Here is a 20,887-nt window from a genome sequence, read left to right on the forward strand (position 1 = left end):
CAAGTTCTCTATGCTAACATGCAGACCCTACAGCTTCGTTCTTTCTCCATTGCACATTAGTAGACATGACAGCAGTGATTGAAATTTAGTAACTGAAATGAAAACTGGTAAAAGCAAAGTCAAAGTGGTGAATATATTTAGATGGGTAAAGGGGAATAGGTGAAGTCAAACTCTGATCCGTCTGTTGACCATCACGTGCTAGCAGAGCACTGCAACGTAACGGGGGGGGAAGAAAAACAATTACAGCGTATTTAAGGATATACATCTCCCATTTGATGTGGCTGCATCAGATTTGGATGAAATCTGAACTGGATTATGTAGAATAACAGAAAGGACATGGCAGCAACTCTTTTAGACCAGGCGTTTCTAGGGGAACGACGACTCTTTGACAGTTTACAGGTGTAGAGAAAGGCAGCGCGACCTACAGCCCCGAGGGTTGTGCCTCCCCTGTCACCCTAACGCACCCAGGGCATCAGAATGAGGCTTCGTTCTGTTTGCTGCCTGTTTATAGACTTGCCTGTGGGAAGACTGCCCGAAACAATGACATGAAAACGAATAAATAATACATTTGTAAAAAAAAAAGAAAAAGGAAAAAAAAGCCAAAAAACGGGGAACATTTGGCTGAACTTGATGTGACAGTGGCTGAATGTGAACTTCCAGATTTGTGTCCTTCTTGTCGGGCAGGCACCCAGCTGCTTGGAAGCAGCAGCATCCTTCAGCAAAAGAGACGGCCACGCCAGAGAAACACTTGTCAGATGAAGTTTTAGGAAACCACTCAGAGTATTTTAATGGGGAAACCCTTGGGGCAACACAAAGGAGTACAGCAGTAAAGACAACAGCTCGATTTAAAACGAGGGCTTTTCACTTCTGCCATGTGCCCTCCGGAAGGATCACGAATCTGAAGCTTTCAAACAAGGACTGAAAAAATACTACTTTTGATGAAGGGATCTGGGATTTCAGCTCTTCCAACTGTGGAGAACACGGCTTTCAGACTTAATTATTTCCAAAGTTAAAATCAAGCCAAAGTCAGAAGAGAAAAGGGAGTAAAGCTATAGATCAAACTGATTCCTATGATCTCATCACGCATCAGTTTTTACTTTGGCCAACCCGTGCAACTTCTGGATTCTGGTGTCATTCTTTAGCATGTACAGAACCAAATTTAAGCCCAGCTATGCGGTCCTGAGTGTTCCTACGACCGACAAGTCCTAATTTTAGGCCTGTCAGGTCCTTGCACAATAGCCAGACTTTATTTGCCCAGACTCAGACCTTAGATCTCAGCTTTGACCACGTGTTTTTTCCTTCCGCTGCGAGGTACAGCCCTACAACCGGGGCAGCAAAGCACTGAAGCTCCCGCTGGTGTTTGCTTGTACCACAGCTGTCTGAACCACCCACACCCTTGGGTTTGTGTCTGTCTCCTGCTAAGTCAGGCTGAAGCAAACTGGGAGGCAAACACGCCTTTTATACGCACCTAAAATAATCTGATTTATAAATCTTGTTGTCAGGCACAAAACTGCAGTTCACTTAATTGGCCCCTGTACTAACCTTGCCTTTGGACTGCCAGCTTTTGGAATCGGTGGATGAACGCTCTTATATTTAAATCAGTCCAAAAGCTCTGGGTTTTGATGGCTCTGACGATAGTGGCATAAAAAACAGCTTGGAATCCATACATCTGATTTTAGAAGGCAAATTTTAGGCCTTTGGATCTGAGGGGAAGAAGGTGAATGAGGGAATACAGCGATGTGCCTCACCCTCGCCAACCTTTCTCTAAAGCAGCCGCAGCAACCCCTTGCAGCAGGGGTGGGCCCGCAGCTCTACCTCTCTCCTCCCACATTCCTGTTCCCTCCTTTCCCTGCATCACCGCTGGCACTTCGCTGCCTCCCAGCTCGCAGCCTGGCAGAAAAGGAATCCTGAGGGAGAAAAGGAAAACAGCTGTTTTCTGCGAGTCCAGTAGCCAGGAACGCGCATGGAAGCAGGAGGAGCGCCCTTTTTTTTGGCAGCCGAAAGCTATTGCCTTGGCTTCTGCCTTGGAAAGCTTCATCCCAAGCTCCCCATGCAGCTCGTAAAAGCAGAGGGCTTTTCAGAGAGCAATGCCTGCCACGGCTGTGGTACCTTTCGTGTTAAATCCTGCTCTCCAAGATGGGGAAGCAGCTCTCTCGCAGCGGCAGGGGAGAACGAGCTGGAGAGTTTATAAACAGGAAATCCCAGTCTCTAAACTTATGTTTAAAATTACACTTCCCACTCCAAATATACCTGAGCAAGAAATACTTTCTTGCTACTAACTTAGTTAACCCTGCTTGGAAAGCTAAAGCTTCATAGTCCAAAGATTTTCTACCCTGCATGAGATTCAAACACTTGAAAACCAGGGGCAGAGGGGATCTTTCAGATTACCGACATATTCTGGACTTCAGGTAAGTTCTAGGGGAAGAATGACTCTTTCTGAAGAAACCCTTCTGTGAAAGACAGATGAACAACATCTATCACCATTTCAAAAAAAATATATTGTTTTTTTTCCTTTGTTCAAAAAGGGGAAATGAATTTCAATTCTTGACTTAAATCCAGTTCCAAAGAATTGAGGTAAAAACCAGCCAGACACAAAGCTCTCAAAGATGCCCAGATTTGCTTGGGCACCACATGCTTTGCCCACTTCCCCAGCAATGCTGCCCACTCAGTGAACAATGAAAAAACACATTTAAAAAATGACAGCTTTGGAAAGACATCTTGAGCCTCAAACATGAGCTCAAGCACCTTCCCTGAAGTATATGTCCTAAGCAAGCTGTGAGGCATCACAGCCAGGTCATTTAGTGAGGAGTATTTCAGGGCAGACGTGGCCTACTTTAGTAAACTCCGTTTGTAAGCAGATAGCTTGGTTTAAGATTTGTGGATTTAGCTCAAACCAGTTGATATGGTTGGAAAAAGCGGATAAGGCTTTTGTTTTTTGTCTGTATTAACCTGTCTCTGTAATCCTAGGCTACTGTAGAAAGAGCACATCTCACCGTGGAGCAGCATTAAAGGAGCCCCTTCACTACAGGCAGAGAACAGACTGATGGTGTCAGGGAATCTCTCTCACATTCCCAGCTCTGCTGGCACACCAAGAGGCTACCTGACTTGCAGCGTACTCCTGTCACTGCCTGTAGCTGTCCGTAGCCTCTGCGCCTCCTGGAACCTGTGCAAGGAGCTAATCCAGCAAACCTGAAAAGGTCCGTTTCCATCAGGCCCCAGGAAACATAATCCAAGTTGTATCCAACCACCCCTAATCACTATGTGCAGTTTATTCTCTCCACTACAAAAGAAGAAATTAATGATTCAATTTACAAGAGGTAAAAAGCAAAACTAAGTCGCTGTGTCACAGACCCAGGTAACATAATGCTTGTCCCAACTATTCAGACAGGAAAAAAAAAACACAAACCTCCCCAGGTGAACAAAAAAACCACAACAGACAAACTAGATCCTTTTATGCGTCCCTTTAATAAAGTACATTTGCATAGTTATCTTACAACTTTGTTTGAAAACAAAGATGAACAATTGCCTCATGCTAAGCACAGCCTGCATTTGCATGTCTGAACAACCATCCCCACACGTTAATACTCTAGCTTGAAGAGAACAACACAAGGTAATTTTAAGGCAGCACACACCATGAAGTAGCAGTTTATTAGTTCATTACATCAAAGCAGCGTTACCCTGCAGCAGCTCCCAACACGACTACAGGCCAAGGTTCGCCAGCGTTCCTACGAGCAGACTTATGTACAGGTGTTTTACCCCGACCCCAAAGCACCGCACAGGGATACGGTCTGACCAAGCACCAAGGTGGGACATGTGGTCATGGACTGGTAGGGTGTGTTGTGACTGTTAGCGTGTAACTTTTGAGTGGAGCTTTACGCCTCCTGTGCTCCTAACTCCACTAGTAAGGACGACGTTAGCGCAGTGCTCTGCTTTCACACTACTCGCACGCCCAGACCTGCACCGGGTCTCGGTGGTCGCACGAGGCTTTCCTGCATGGATCTAATTGCTGAGTGGGAACTCAGCTTTGGAAATCAAGCTTTTGCAAAACTAAGCTTTTGTAGGTTTTGATGCAAACCAGACAATTACAAAATTAGGAAGCGCTTCAGTCCTTGTTCTGGTGCACTTCAGTACCATTTGCAATCTCGCACCCAGTTACACAACGGCCCCCATTCTCTGCTGGCCCATAGGAAACGGCATTAAGCCAGTGCTATGCTGCAGGCAATGTCATGTTCTGCTTCATTTGTAACATCTTGTGGCTCTGAGCAACACTTAGCCTCTCAGGCCTTCAGGGAGGACTGTCAGTTCAAGAACTATCCCTGGCTTTCACCCTGTCCTTAGCTGAACTGTCTTCACCCAAATCCAGGATGAGCACTTTGATGCCAGTTTTACTTGGCTGGCTGGGACAATACCTGAACCTCACTCCAGGGTCATTTATCAAGGAGAGAGAGGGTTACATACAATCAGCAAAGACTGGATGTTTTTAAATCAAAAAGTCTGATTTAAATACAGCTTCCATCAGCTGCACCTCTTTGCTGATAGATTATTTTAAAATCCTGCAGTACATACAGCCTCAGCAGAGCCTTTCCTACTGACAGCCTGATGTAGCTGTGCGATTCTTTCTGCACCAGCACGTGACAGGAGAGCAGAGCTCTCAGGTGACTGTGCTTGACCTGTATTAGGCAGACTTCTGAAAAGAGAAATACCAATGGCAGGGACATTGTCTCTTTCAATCAGCATTATTATTAAGTCTATTGTTATTATTATTATTATTATCATTGTTATTAGAGAATTTAGAGCATACTCAAGTAATACTGAATCATCAGAAGGTAACTGTGAAAGCCCAAAATGCTTCACCGCAATACTCATCAGTTCAAACTGAGGGGCAGCTGTTGCAATAATTAGTAATGCTCATATCTATGTACCCAACGACAGGGCTACATGGGTGAAACTGTACTTGATACTACCCTAATCTCCAACTGCACCATTAAAATTGGGTAGAATGACAGTTGTTTTTGGAAAATGCCATGATATTAGTTTGTAAATCATCCCAGATGTGATTTGAAGTTGTTTTTCTTTTTCCCAAATCAATGAGTAGCAATTTGGCATTCCAGGAAAATTGACACTGAACGTTTGGGAAGTCAGCTTCGCTTAAATCCCACAGGTTCACAGTGCCTCTTAGAAATGGGATAATTTATACGATCACCTAATTCTCAGACTAACGTGAGTGACTGACTGCTTGATGCCACTGGTGTAGCACAACAAAGTTCGGTCTGCATTAAACAGACCTTCAAAATCAGAAATTAAGAGAAGGCAATTCAGAGTGATTAGCATATTTTAGCAGAAATATTTAAAAATGTAGTTTCAAAAGGAAAACAAGTCAGCTAGAATACTGGAGAAATTATCTAGCACATTATTTGCCTACAGTAACATTTCATTCTACGACAAAATACTGGTTTAGACAAAATACATCCAGAATAAAAATCCATTTGTAGTTTTATGTAGGCACGTTGCTGTAGTCTGTATTGCACAAAAGATATACCTCTGACCTAAAGGGCACATATACATCATTTGATAAAGTATATTAAATATGTAACATTCCACTTTTTCGATAGAAATTTCGGAGAAAGGCTTTTAAATCTCTGCAATTTGACTAACCTTTTCCTGATAGTACCTTCACAACATTCATATATATATAAATATAGTAAACATACAACGGTTTGTAAACATTTCTGATTGCATAAGTGACCTTTTCTGATTTGTTACCAAATTCAGGAAACCAACTAAATTAAATACTGTGTGTGACTAGGTCTCTCCTGTTGTTACAGGATCAAAGAACTATTTCATCAGATGAGTAGTCTGCTATTGATTAATCCTTTTATCTAAAGGGATATCAGGGTTATAGTCCTGAAGTCCCAATTCCTCTCTCTCCCCATCCCAAAAATATGTGGGCACCTTTACTGCATTGTATCGCTAGCGTGCCGTAACTGTGCCTTCAAGGGCCACTTTGTAGATGAGGAATATAGGTCCATTTTTAAACCAAAGTTCCCTGCCTTCAGCTCCAGGTGTCTGTTAGTGTTTCTCTTCTGACAACATCTCTTTACCAAGGCTGCCTACGTACTAGGCTGCTATTTATTTACCAAATAGAAGAGCAGCAGCTTTCAGCTGGTACTTACTTTATGTCGCTGAAGAATTTAGCGAGATAAAAACACCACTCGGTACCATAACTATTTAATGAAAAAAAAAGGAGCAGAGCAAGGGTCTAGTAGCACAGAGGCTGTACAAGTACTGCACTAACTAGTACATACCCACTATCTGCTAAAACTGAATCAAGGCAGGAGGTTGTTTAGGGTACAACTTATCAAGCCAAAACAACCTGAATTCCTGCTATAGGACTACTGTGAAGGAAGAAAATAAAAAGTATCTTCCATTCTATGCTAAATATTTCTTTCCCCAGTAAAAAGGGTATTTAAAGGCTGGACTGCACCAGATCTAAATCTTAGATCGTGTAGCATGTTTGTAATCACAGTGACCACCAGCAGTACAGACAGGTAGGGTTTGGTTTCTGGATGAGCCTTACGGGCTGTCATTTTAAAAGCTCAATATGCAGAAGATCAAATCAAATCCATTAGAACAGTAATCAGCGAACATTTTAATTCTGCAAAGTATGTACAGTACAACATTGAAAGAACACAACTGCCCATTCAAAACAGCTCAGATAAACTGTGCAAATAGTGGGTCTTTGTGTGTCTGCAATCCCACCATGCAAACGATAACTTGATATGCATGCTAATGATCTAGGATTATCAATGCCAAAGAAAAATGCTAAAGGAAACAAGAATGAACAGCAGTGAAAGCCACACAAAGACCCACTATCCTTTCTCCTTTTACAAATCAACTGTAAATGTTATAAGAAAACCCACAAAAAAAAACTAATTTCTTGACTGGATCTAACATTCAAACGAAGCAAAAGGATTGTTTCAGAGATTTTTGAGCAGGGCTGGCCACCCTGCCTCCACGCTACAGTCAAACTTGGATAGTGGGTCTCTGAGGTGCTTTCACACTGGAAGACAACATTGGGTCCTAAAAAAAACAAAAAAAAATGAAGGATAAAATGAACATAAATTTGAAGAGTGAAACATATGAGTTCTATGGACAGACAGAACAACACCACAAAGGTCAGAAAGGAATGGCTAACACCCAGCTTTCAGAAAACAGACATAACGTGCTTCTACTCTTGCAATTTGGTATTTATAAACACACCCAGCATTAAGTACTTGCAACCAGCCATCACTGACTCAAAACCACTGCAGTTGACTCACTTTTTTTCTCAAAGAAGACTTCTGTTATGCAGACTTAACACACAAGGTCAAGCCCTAGGTGGTTTTTAAAAGGCAATGGCAAAATTCCCTGAGATTTCAACAAAGCCAGGATTTCTCCTGAAAAACTTGTAATAAGGCATTAGAAAAGCAGATAGAAAGTCAACTTATAAAGAAAAGCCCAAGTGCTATTCATATTGGCACATAAAAACTAACCTGACCCCTTACTTGATAGCCAGTAAGAGAAACACTGAGTCCTTCCACAGCAGCGTCCACATTCAGGCACAGAAACGCACCTGCCCCAAGTATGTTGGTGCACAAGTTGGTTTTTCAGTGTGAACACCCTTGAAAATGAGTCAGCTTCACTAATTAGACCATGGTGAACAGGAATTATGATCTTTCAGGCATGGGAATAAACATCTGGGAAGACAGAAGTTGGTGAAAGGACAGGACTTGCCTCGTGTCTCTCTCTAATGTGTCTCACGTACACATAAGGCTTTGGGAGGGAAAAAAATAGGTAGATCCACTGGTATTACTAAAACCATGAGGTGTGTTGCTAAGGAAATTCACTGTTGCCATATGCGTGTCAAGAGTCTAAGGAGAAAGGATCTGTTATTCCCAGTGCTTCCAGTCTAACTATCTTCACCCAAGGCCCCTGTGCTGACAGAAGGTACAGCAGTGAGATTTAGGGGGGGGAAGAAGGCGCTTGTCAAGCAGTGGGGACTACCTGGAGCTCAGGTCTAAGCACTTGAAGGAATAATTTAGATGCAAGAGGAGCTTCAGCAGCACTAGTACATGGAAAGGAAAAAGAGTGGACAGAAACAGGAACTATGCATGCATTAAAGCAGAAAGAATGGGTACATTTCAGTACGATGAAAGAGAAATCTCAGAGACACCTTGGGTAAGAAGAGCTCCACGTATGCTCTGCACACTGAGTGCAGGCAGGTTGACCTGGCTGAGTTTGCCAGCTCTCAGCAACAATGTGTCTGAGGGAAGGAGCAGATCTCTGATACAAAAGACATCCAGCAACCAAGTACGCCAGTGTAGCCGGACCACTTGTCCTGCCTCTGTCTGAGGTGGATGAGGGGAAAAAGTTGCAGCTAAAGAAAATAAAAGAAAAGGCTCCGACTGGTCCCATGGACAAGACGACAGACTGAAAAAGCCAATATGTAAGAAGAGAACAAATTCCTAAACCCAACTGTTTAAAGCAGACAAAGATTGTCTCCGGTGACAGAATTACGTCCAGATCAGGCCAGGCCATCAGAAAGACCTGTCAAGTGGTCAGGGCTCCCCACTCACCCACCTGCACCCCCTGGGAAGAGCAGGAGGAAAGCCTGGGAGAGACGCACCACGCATATGCTGGCAGCACACGTAAGATCTGACCCTCAGTGGATGAGCGAGCACTCAAAGACAAGAAAATAATAGATACTCCTGTAAGTAAATCTATAGCTATTTATGCTTTAAAACTTTCTGCATGTCTTTATTTGCATGAGGATGATTTGAGGGCAAACATTAGAATAAGAGCTATTATAATGCCATTAAAACCTGAGTGGCTCTAACCATCACCAAGGTCGCTGAGAGCAGGACTCTCAGTGCTTTCTGTTCTGCAGTCACCAAGAGCTGGTTTGTAGTAAGAGACATGCTTACAGAACTGTGATATCCTTTTTTATTTTTTAGTTTTCCTTGCAGAGACCTCATGGCAGAGCGTACAGCTACACCAACCGAAGAGAAGAATCGTCTTGCTCAGCTAAGTTACTGCTCTGCTAGGGAAGTTTGCCATTACAGTTGTAAATAGTAAGCCCCAGGAAAGACTCTAGGTGCAAAGGTGGCCCATATAACAGAGTTTAGATTTGAGGGAAAAGTATAATTTTCATAAGCTATAAACCTATTTGAGTAAATCCTATCTGCCTGCTCCCGTTCAAATACAATTATATTTGACTGGCTAGAAGAGACAGTAAGAGAAATTGGTATTTGTCAAAAGCATTACAATACTTAGGTTAAGAATTCTTTAAAATATGAGAATACATTTTATAAATTATACTGATTTTTATCATATGTCTAAACTGGTCCTTAGAAGACCACAGAAACAGTTCTGTGGGATAGTTCCTTACCAATTTGTCAAGAACACCAGTAATAGTTTCTGCACTACATTTAAGTGTAAGCAAAAAAATAATTTTTGAAATATCCAAGGATGTTTGAAAGTTTGGTCAGTACCTATTTAAACATTTCTATGGTTATAGAAAGGTAGTGCTAGCTTACTGCTACCACAACTTACTAGCTCAGACTTCACCCTGTGTGGAAGCAGCCCAGCTGACGTGAGCCATCACAGAAATCTGTGCAAGGCTGTTTGCCTGATGCTGCACTTAAGCCATGCTGGTTTTGAGAGGGGTCTAGACAGAATACTGTTGTTTTATTCCTGACATTTCCAGATGCATGTTTTAACACTACACAAGAGTGACAAATTCTAGCACAAAACTGATTCACAAGTTGGCTTATTTGAAATACTCAGAGAATTTTTTGTTTAGATTTTCAACACATTCTTAATTCATCAATAGGCAAGTTTTCTTAATTTAGCATCAGCAGATGTGCTTCACAGAAAAGAAGACAACAACAACTCAGACAAACAGAACTGTAACAGCCAAGTACAGATGAGATCTGCTTTTTGCTGACTGCCACTGGCTGGCCTTGTCCATATACTTTCAGAGGACAACTCTCTTCACATAGCCACAATTTATGTGGCTGGAAATATTTTTAATCCTCAACATTGAAGTCTGAGAAAGAGTCTAATGACTTAACAGAGAACGAGAAAGATTACCACATCAAATGTTCCCATTAACCTTAATTTCATGGCCTGTCTGGATTTAGTCTATACTATTTCTTCCAAATTGAGATTTTGTCTGTATGTAAAGAGAAAAAAATTAGAGGAATATTTCAGTCATTTAGACGTGTCTAATCAAAAGTACTTAAGGTTCAATCTAAATGCAGATTTTGACATCACAGCCATGCCAGTCAGAAGCATTTAAAATAAAACAAAACAAAAAAAAAAACACATCATTGTGTTACCAAAAATGTTAGCACAGATGTAATTTAACTACAAACCTCAAGAATGGTGCAATATTGTATTTTGACCAGGTACCATAGCAAGCTACCACGGGAAAATATTTCATCTTCCCAATCAAAGTTGTACCTCCTCTACTAGGTTTGTGAATTCTCTAAGAATATAGCTAAGTTGATCAAATCTTAACTGCAAACTGGTCCTACAGACTAGCTTTTAACCAGACTCAAGCAGACTTCCAGATGCACATCTTTATACTGTGAAAAATACAAATGATGCTTAAGGAAAAACAGCAAGTGAAGGGAGGAGGCTTGGTATTGAAAGGATCAACTTTTAGACCAAACCCAGGTGGGCTCCCAATGCCACTAACGTCACGGGCTGATCAAAAGTTGATTTAATCACAGTGCCCCAGGATGAAAAGCCAGGTGTGTAAGAACAGAGGTAGTTTCCTCCGTGGAGAGGGAACAAAACAAAAAAACAAAAAACAAAACAACAAAAAAAAAAAAAAAAAAACAAAACAAAACAAAAACAAAACAAAACAAAACAGAAAGGTGGGCAGGGGATGAGAAACATTTACTATGTTTGTGTGCAATATTTACTCTGTGTTGTTTTTTTTTTTTTTTTAATCCATTCTGTGGCTATTTTTACTGATTTGATAAATAGTTTAAATGTAAGTTAAAGTTGACTACAGGAGACACTTTTTTCATATTTTATAAAACTCAATGAAGTTCTACAATCAAGCGTAATATACCTGCACTGACCCCCTGTCAGTGTAAGTTATCAAACATCAGCATCTTTAATGGAAGGTAATCACCTATCAAATCTAATATTTTAGCTCACCCTTGCACCCTTACTGTTACACACTGGCTGGTTGGTAACGTGATGGTTGTTCGTAGGTTAAATAGAAAACTATTTAAAGCACTTAGAACTATAGTAAGGTATTTAAAGAAAGACCATTTAAAATACCAATAAATTCAGTTGATGCATGGAACTCTAAATTTCAAACACAAAGCAAAATTAGAGCAATGCACTTTTGAAATAAAGTAACAAAAAGTTTTTTTAAGAAAAATGTTGCTTACACTGCTGACTTGGATCAGAATCTGTGGTCATCTTCACGTAGTTTGAGGGGAAGAGACCTGTCACACCATTGATTTCTCCTTGCCACCAGTCAGCATCATCCTTGCTCAGTACGTTAATTAGCTGCCCTTTGGAGAAACTGAGCTCGTCTTCGTTGTTTGCCATGTAATCGTACATTGCTATCACTTGACACACTATTAAGAAAAAACAAAGTTAGCAGAATGCTGTTACACAAGTATTATTTTTTCAGTATTTTACATAATCACAGGAAACAAACAACAACGTCACATAAACTGTTACATAAGAAACATACCAGACATGATTTTATCTTGATGCAGAACTGTTCTCCCTTTTCTTTTACTCAGATTTTGAACTGGGCCAGGCAGAAATATTTATTTTGATTTTATGTATCTATCTATGCACGTACACAGAAAATTATTTCCATTAGCACTAGGATCTATCAACCTTCTAAACATTTTAAATATAACCAAGTGTACTTCTCTCTCTTCCACTGGCTCAGCAGGGAAAGTGAGTTTGATTATCTTACAGCTGATACTTGTGAGAAAAATGCAGCAGAGGAAGAGGAAACACACATTAGCTAATCATGAATTACAAATGTAGCCAAAGGGAAGTTTTGTCCGGTAATACCTAGGAAGTTGTTGTATAAGCAAGTCATAGCTGCAGAGAACAGCAAAATTTAAGCATGCAGAACCACAAAAACTGCTTTTATATGAAATAATCTCATTAGTAGCCAGCCATCCAAATGAAAAGCACTAGTGGAAATTGCAGCTCAGTCTCCCTTCTTAGAAAGGAGGGCATGTATAATTCTAAGGTGTTTGCCAATGATTGCTAACATTCTGTAAGATTGTTGCTGGCAGTTGGCAAAAAGAAAAAGGAGTTTCCAAACAAGAACATTGTTGCTCTTCAGGGAGTTCAGAAGAATTAAAAAGCTTTTCTATGGAAGATGGACTCGTAGATTTCTGGATATAAACATCATCATATGACTGAGACTTTCTGTTGTAAGGTAGGTAGCTAAGTACCAGCCATGGCAGGGACCCCATGAAGAACTGTTTTGATTAAAAAGCCATGAGATTTTGCCTTTCTTGGTCAGAGATGATATCTGAACGGACATGTCTGTCAAAAGACCCAGACGCTGACTAGGACTTAACCTTCCACAGTGATGCACAGTAAGGTAGGGCCATTAAATATACTATCAAGCTAGTGATGTAATTCAGATTAGTATCTGAACAACCAAAGCAGTTACATGAAATACTTTAAATGAAATATAAATAAAATCTTTTTTTTTTTGGTCACCTGAGGGAGCAGCAGATGTGGTTCGTTCACTGCTTGGACCCAGTAATTTCACATGGCTGGCAGGGAACCATCCTTTCTGTCTCTTTTTCCCTCTTGCCTGTAAACATTTAAAGAGATGTTAAACAAGAAACCAAACAGTCTATAAACTGGAAAAAATGCAACAAATGTGTCACACAACTTTGCCTACGAAAGACAGAAAAAGTTGGTCTTCCAACACCTACTAAACACTAAGCAACTCAAAAGGTAAATTCTAGCTAAAGGATAAAATAGCCGAATTCAAATAAAACTGCATCCTGATATGCTCTGGCAAATGCGAAGTGCAGTTAATGACTTCAGTGCACAATTTCAAGGTAGGGCTGAATATTTGCTCTACGAAAATTGCACTTAATGTATCAAATATAGTCTCTAATGAGATACCACAACTTTCTAACCAGCTTTCAGAACACTATACTTGTTTGTTTTTTCAAATGAAACCAAAGATCACCTCATTACTGTTCATCAAATCAGAATTATGTTTCCTTCAATTAATTACCTGCAGCTCTCCTTGCCACCATCCACTAGCATTTTTCTTCAGAATAAGTATTAGCTGTCCTGGAGCGAGACTAAGCTGTTCAGTTCCTGAGGCAGTATAGGCAGTAGTAACCTGAGCAATTTCTGAAAAGACAGTATATTAATTGCATTTGTTATCTTTTTTGTTACAATAAGAGCTATTTCCACAGAAATACACTGGTACATATCTTGTAGGTAAACACACCACCTGCCATTAAAACACTGCTATGAACCTAACCACTCATCATCACTTTAAAAACAGTCCAAAACATTAAAGTTATAACACACTTACCAGGTTTCTTATTTATTGTTCCAGTTTTGCCAGCATTACTAGAGCCCTACAAGAAAGACAGAACAATCTTCTTTTAATATGCAATAAAACCAGTAGACTTTGCACCATCTTTAAGCATGTGAAAAGAAAATAGAGGTTTTAACTCTGAGGCCATTTTTAACAAAATACCATGCTCCTGTACTGAGGCAGTCAACGTGACACTGTGGCTAGAACTCTCATTCAGGTCTCAAACTTTATGCTCTTCTTTTCTGCAAATGAGTTTAATCTCTACTTAAAATCATAATTTAATAGGTGGGTATCAATAACAAAAAAAAAGAGAGAAAGCATCATGCATTAACTAAGCCTCAAAATAAGAACTCACTTCTTGATCCTTTGGTCTGACGTAATTGGAGGGGAAGATTCCAGTTCTGTCATCGATGCTCCCTGTCCACCATTCCCCTTCCTTCTGGGTCACGAGAATTTCCTCTCCTTCCGTAAAAGTCAAGTCACCAGGTTCGGAGCTTGAATACGAATACAGCGCAACATACTCTGTGCGCACAGTACATATAAAGGAGAGAATAGTTTAGATAAAAGGATAAAAGTTCATCAGACACAAGCAAAAGTACCTTTGATATCAACGTTCATCAGTGTGTTCATAGCATGGATCATGTCTTAGCAAGCCTGCGTATCAGCTTACCTGCCTGACTGTAATCACAGCTGGCCTCATGCTTACAGCTCTGAATTAAGGGTACACAACATCTTACAGACAAATTAATTTGGCAGAGTGAGAGTTACTACGCTTTGAACAGACTGCAGATAAGCCTGTAGGCCACAGCTAGAGAACTTACATCTCATATAAGAAGTACTCCACCCTACCTCCATGTTTCATAGCAGGCGTGTATATTCCACACCTACATCTGATTAAATCCATTCTTATCTAATACAGCAGAAATGAAAAACACAATTGGAACAAAAAAAAAACAACTGGGGAAACAAATATACTGTACTAAAAGGCTTAGAAAGTGTTTCCAACAAATTCTTCTGCAGCAATACTTTTCTCTACTTCTCACTGATTTAAAGAGAACAATCCACATTCAGGAGACTAAAATCCCTTCTCCTATCTCTACAGCACAGAATAGCATAGCAGAAAACAGCAGGAAGAGAAGGCAGCTTATGGACACGAGACATTTTAATTTTCAGAAGCAAATTACCGGAGCATAAGCCCTAAACAAACAAGCGATCAAACACAACCCAACAAACAAAAACAATATGCCTGAGCTCAACCTTAATTAGTTACAAATTTTACTCAAGTTCTTGTTTTAGGATTCCCATAATAATAAGTCGATATTTGCACTGTATCTTTTGGACAAACATTAAAAGACTTGCTCAGAACTTTTTCATATATTTAAGCTTAGTCACATGCAGTTAAGCAGAAACAGGGTGTAGCATTAAGTAATATACTTCATGCAGGCTTACCCTCTCCTACTGTATAAGACTGTGTATTAGGTTTCTTCTTTACAGCTGCATAAATAGCTTCTGGTCTGCAGTAAGAAAAAAAAAAAAAGTTTGAGAAACTAAAAAATCTGACCAAGAAAAAGAATCTCTTTCTTAGGATGAGACTAAGCTCACATTAGCTGTCTTAAAGTTGGTATTTCCTCTAAATTATTTACAAAGGCTTCTTTGAATGTCAAACAGTGACAGATATTATGGATATTTAAGATGTCAGTAGCAGCCAAGTGCACACCACACTTCAAAAAAAAAAAAAAAGTAATATTATAGATCTAAAAGATATGTTCACGAATTATGCTACCCGAAAGAAGTACAAAATAAATTATTTTTTTTTTTGGTCTAAATTCTCATACCAGAGTGTTTCTAAGAACTTTCATCATAACACATGTCAAGAACAATCCACACACAATGGTGCAGCCACTCCAGCAGTAACCAGGCTTTTAATAACTACCTGAGCAGTTACCTACAGCATTAGAATAGACATAAGGATTTTTCCAAGAAAGAAAAATACCACTATTTCTGTAAGATGTGCCTTACAAGCTTTTAATGCTGAGTGTTAAGGAATTCCTTTTAGGTCACTTAGAAGTTGGCACCCTTTAGAGGCTCAAAGCAACTCCACTGCAAGAGATCTGACTTGGTAACGAACCAAAAGAAAGCTGGCACTTGATGAATGACCAAACACCATTGACTTTTCACAGCACTCAGCTTGGAAGACTGTCTGTTTACTCAGTAGTGAGCCCAACATTACTTGGCTTGCTAGAATGAAATAATAAAGGCCTAAAATGGTATGGTGTAAATTATGAACATTATGTAGAATCTGTACTTTAAAGCACTGTAGCGATTTTGCACTCTAAAACACCTCTTTTTGTAAACTTTAGAACAAAACAATAATAAGGCACACTTACTCCTCTTTCTTGATTTCGCTTCCAGGTAAGAGCTTGACGTAAGATTTTGGAAACCAACCCCTTCCTCCATGTACCTCCCCAAACCACCAGTTCTCCTGCTGCTCCAGGACAGTGATGATATCATTTTTTGAAAAATTCAAGTGGTTATCTTTTTTTGCAGTCCAAGAGCAAAGTGCTTGTGCTTTTAAGTTCTCGACAGGTTGCCCCTGTTTAAGACAGAAGTGGAGATGTTGGCTGACCATACTACCCCTAACTGGTACAAGTGCTAAAAATAAACATATGTTGATGTCTAAGCAAGTTCATTCCTAAGTGTTGGCTGAACCTTTTTTACTTTGTGCCTGGACAATGTTTTACATTCCTGTATGTAAGTGATAGACTCAGGAACACTCTCTCAATTCTGTTTCTTACTTGTTACAAATACCTTGTGTGTCTAATTACAGGTAAAAACAATCACAGAATTATGAAACACATTGCATGAGCACTCTTGGTCACCAGTCCACTGAAATGTATGGAATTATGTCTATAGACAGTAGTGGAAAATTCAGACTAATTTGTTTATCCCCTGCCTGCCCAGTGCACACAGTATTAGAAAAATTAGAAAAGTGTGTTTGTGTGTTTGTTTTTTGTTTTTTTCTTAAAAAAGTGTCATTAATGTGAACAGCAAGTTCTCCACTCTCACACAATATACCTGTCCGTGAATGGGTGAAACGGATCCAGGGGACACAGTGCGAGTGAAAGCTGATTTCTGTTGCCATGCTGTATTAACGTTCAGACTAGAAAAATGTAAGTTTTGGTAATCAGATTCTTCCGCAGATTTACTTGGTGAAAGTGGTCTGCAAATTGAACAGAGACATATTTAACATGACAGTTTTTATTTTAAAAGTATCTCAGTAGAATCACTGTGTTCCTTTTTTTCTTTTCTTTAATAAATATAAAATAGATAATCCTATGCAATGCAAAGCAGATGATCAAATATTTAAAATGCACAAGCTAACACTTTCAGGTAGACTTGTCAGGAAGTTTTCTGCATTTATATTTATATTTTCTGTATCATCGAATGATACCACGTAGCACATTACGTTTTAACTTTGAAAAAGCAATTTTAACACCAATGTAACAAACACTCACTCTGAAGCAGCTGAGGTAGTAGATAAAGATACTGTAGGAGGAAGTAAGGCCTTCTTAGGAGATAAAGGTTTTTCTCCTTCTGGTATTTTTTCTACATAATTGCATGGAAACCAACCAATACGTCCTTGAAAACTCCCGTAAAGCCAACCAGGTTCTCCAACATTTTTTTCATCAACCTATGAACAGGCAGATAAATACCAAGAAAATACAATTAGCTGTCTGAAACAAGAGGATATCTCATGAGTCAGCACCTGTTGGCACTCTGAATAGCACATGCAGCACTCTCACAGGATCAGCATTTTCACCCTGTTTTTCAGAACTGAGCTGATTTTGCCCTGTTCAAAAAAGAGGATGATGCAATTTCACTGTCTCTCCAGCAGCTCCTTCCAAGGTAACACACCAAATCTGCCAGCCAGATCCAGAGACATGTGGAGACAGGCCTCGAAGATGTCATATTCCTTCAAACAGGCCCCAGACAACATGACACTGGGGACCACGTATGATACCTGGAACAATTCTGGCTTGCCAAATGCATTGTGTCACATTTCATTGAACACAAGACCAAGAAGCAGTGGCTGGCTGGCTCAGCAGCACAACAAACTGGTACAGCTCTGCTTAGAGAACAGCGGTGGTCTTAAGTGGGGAAGTGCAACCACATTTCTCAGTGGTTTTCTGTAAAAGACTGCAGGAAGGATGTGCTGCAATTAACTGCAGACAAAACACATCCAAAAAATCTGTTATTTACTGTAATGATTAAGAGTAGAGCATTTGTATTATACATTCCTATCAGTAACGAAACCTCCGCTATGCTGCATATAGTCAAAGCTATAGAAAGAAAAAGCAAGCTAAAATTAGCAGCTAATCAAATACTAACAGCTAGTTAGCTTAGTTGAGCTTGAGGGTAGAAGAGGAGGCGGTGTCTGCTGGCATATTTCTAAAACAGGATATCAGCAGTTAAATGAGACAGTTAATTTTATCTGAAAGGGAAGACAAAACAACAACTTTTATTTCCTTGTCTGTACCTCATTGGCGTGAAAATGCAAATAAATTATTTAACTCTATCAAACTGAAGGCTAATACCTAAAGGTTTCGATATTCTGTAACTGCTTTCTGAATTCTCCCCTATCACCTCTCTGTATCATTATAATTTGAGTGAAGGAGATCCATATGCACTTATACATTAGATGCATGTATATTAACTGCATCACCACAGCTGTAAATCAGTTTTCACAAGTCTACCTGACTGCACAGACTTTCAAAATTGTTTACGCTAACAAATAATGTAATTAAATGAAATAAAGCAAATTTCAACCAAGAAACCAGAAAACATTTCTGGTCTTATAATCCCTCTGAAACATTACAGACATCATACTCCACAGATACAGAAAAATACTACACAGAATGGATGCAGAATACTCTGCTATGGGCATCTGCCTGAGAGAGCATTTATGAAGGAAATACCAACAAGACACAGATTATGTTAACCATACATTAGAAAATGGTACATAGATTCAGAGGAACCTTTCACATTAACTTGTTAAGAAACTGGCCTGTTTCAAATGCCATTAATAATCTTGTCTTCTTATGTAGCCATTCGTGCCTCTATTTACTACTCTCATATTTCAAGCAGACACTTAGAGGCCAGCATCTAAATGTACAAAAAACTGCCGCAACTAGATCATTCCTGATCCAATTTTAGAAAGTCTATATTTACAGTTCACTACTGTTATACCAGACAAAATCTCGACACTTCTAAAATACAAATAAAGATTTTATCTGAACTAATCCTAATTTCACCTGTTAAAAAGAAGTGATCAAGTTTAAATTGTAATTAAATCTAAAATTTATCAACCTAATGCTTCTGCCATCTAGGACTTTGTGTATCTTAGGATCAGAGGAAGGGGTTGTTTTCTCACAAGTTAAATATGAATGGCAAATCTTACCTGAATTATATCCCCGGTATTAAAGCTCATCTCATCATGATTCCTTGCTTCAAATGGATATAAAGCTCTGTAATTTACGAAGGCAACCGAATTCCTAGACTCTGAGGTACTAATTGCATTGCCTGAAAGGATAAGAAAACTGGTTACTGCAGCTGAAAGCACGTGGAGCTCTACCATGCTAAGCAACATGTACGAATATAATAAGCAGAGAACAGTTCTTGCCTTGAAGACACTAAGCAAGTATCGGAGGAGATCACTAGGTAACATGCTGATGGGATGCACACAGTGCAGGGGTTTAACATGCTAATCACTAAATGTAATGCAGACAGTAAAATGCATTTCCTTCCCAAGTGAAAAAATGAGATCTCATCCTTTCTCAAACACCTCTGGCTAGGCCAGTACTTTAATATAGTCTCGTCTAACACAAATTTAATTTTCAAGTCAAAAAGATAACACTGCTCCAACAAGTGTTCAGCAGCGCTGTGAAGATTTTACTTGAAAACCTCACAAAGCAAAATACCATAATTTCTGTTTTCTTTGCTTCTGCTTTCTCAAAGTCTGTGAGTGATGCTGCTTAACAGTGAATGTTTTACAAGGTCTAGATAAGCTGTGCAAATATCTTTCAGTGCTGTCCTAACTTGGTTCCTGTTTAATTCAGTGATAAAAATAGCTAATGAAAACTTACAAGAACTAACGAACAATGGATTAAGCAAAACTGCTTTTAGTGAAAACGTTGTTAAACCAGCATTTTTCAAAGTCCTACAATGAAAGTTTAGGTTTTTTTTTGTTAATAAGATGCATTGAATAAGGCAGAAGTAAAGTGGATTTCAATATTAATAAGTTACTGAGTCTATCCACTCATTACCTGACAAAACTCCATGTTAGCATTCTGCTTTAATCACAGAAAGTTCTGGCCTTATGAAAAAGCTAAAATATTACTGTTTCCAACATCCACAATTTGTTAGCCATGATCCCTGGAATATTTGTCTTCAAGGCCGCAGGTGGTGATAATTGACAAAAGACAAACTAAATTAATAGGATGATTTATACCTAACTAAAAACATAGAACACTTGTTTTCTTTCTTTCTTTGTTTATTATTATTACAATATTTTAGACAATATGTCTGCCAGTGTTACATTAAAACTAATACATCTAAAGAATGAAATGGTACTCAGGAAAATAGGAATCATTAAAGCAATAACTAAACAGGCTACAATTACCTTCATTTTTCCAGGGTGGCTTAAGACTTTTACCCTCTGTTGGTTTCAACAGATCTGCAAACTTTTCGGGTATGTTTAATTTAGAAGCGCGTTTTTCTGTCTCTTGAGAGTTGGTCACTTCTTTCTTCTTCTTTATTTCTTCGTTCTTCTTACGCCTCTCCTCAGCTTCTTTTGCAATTTGCTCTTGCTTTCTTTTATCTTCTTCCAGTTGCCTCTGTCTTTGTTCCGTTTCTCTCAAGATTGCAGCTTGCCTATTTTTGTCCTCCTCTTCATGAAGCTGTTGTTTGTTTTCCCTGTCTCTCATCAGCGCAACTGCTTCTTCAGCTTTCAGCTTTTCTTGAACTTTTCCTTGCATTCTTTCTTCCTCTAACCGCTTCTTTTTCTCCTCCTCTTCCCTTCGGATATTTTCCTGCCATCGGTTCTCCTTCTCCCGTTTTGCTTTCCTTAAAAAGGGGAAAAGGAGAGTGAGAATGAATTTTTATTTTTCATAAAAATGAAAGTCATTGCAAGAATAATCATCTGCACTTTTAAGTAAAACCATGTCTATAATATTGATGACTTTTCTCTCTGGGCAATAAGCAGATTGTAAAAACGTATTT

General features: G+C 39.3%; 1 protein-coding gene across 5 annotated transcripts in view; it reads right to left on the reverse strand.

Annotated features, from left to right (window-relative positions):
• Positions 1-20,887, reverse strand: part of ITSN2 (intersectin 2) — a 78,019-nt gene that overhangs the window by 9,082 nt on the left and 48,050 nt on the right. For 3 of the 5 annotated variants that reach the window (XM_032184397.1, XM_032184395.1, XM_032184396.1), the window contains 11 exons: positions 20,289-20,731; positions 19,068-19,189; positions 17,125-17,300; positions 16,685-16,829; positions 15,997-16,202; positions 15,059-15,123; positions 13,965-14,131; positions 13,604-13,649; positions 13,295-13,416; positions 12,763-12,859; positions 11,451-11,642 (listed from right to left, as the gene is read on the reverse strand). In XM_032184397.1, coding sequence (XP_032040288.1) covers positions 11,451-11,642; positions 12,763-12,859; positions 13,295-13,416; positions 13,604-13,649; positions 13,965-14,131; positions 15,059-15,123; positions 15,997-16,202; positions 16,685-16,829; positions 17,125-17,300; positions 19,068-19,189; positions 20,289-20,731 — 1,781 coding nt within the window. The other 2 variants (XM_032184399.1, XM_032184398.1) reach the window with 2 other exon arrangements.

Source organism: Aythya fuligula, chromosome 3 (genome assembly GCF_009819795.1).
Source record: "Aythya fuligula isolate bAytFul2 chromosome 3, bAytFul2.pri, whole genome shotgun sequence".
Classification (NCBI taxonomy): Eukaryota; Metazoa; Chordata; class Aves; order Anseriformes; family Anatidae; genus Aythya; species Aythya fuligula.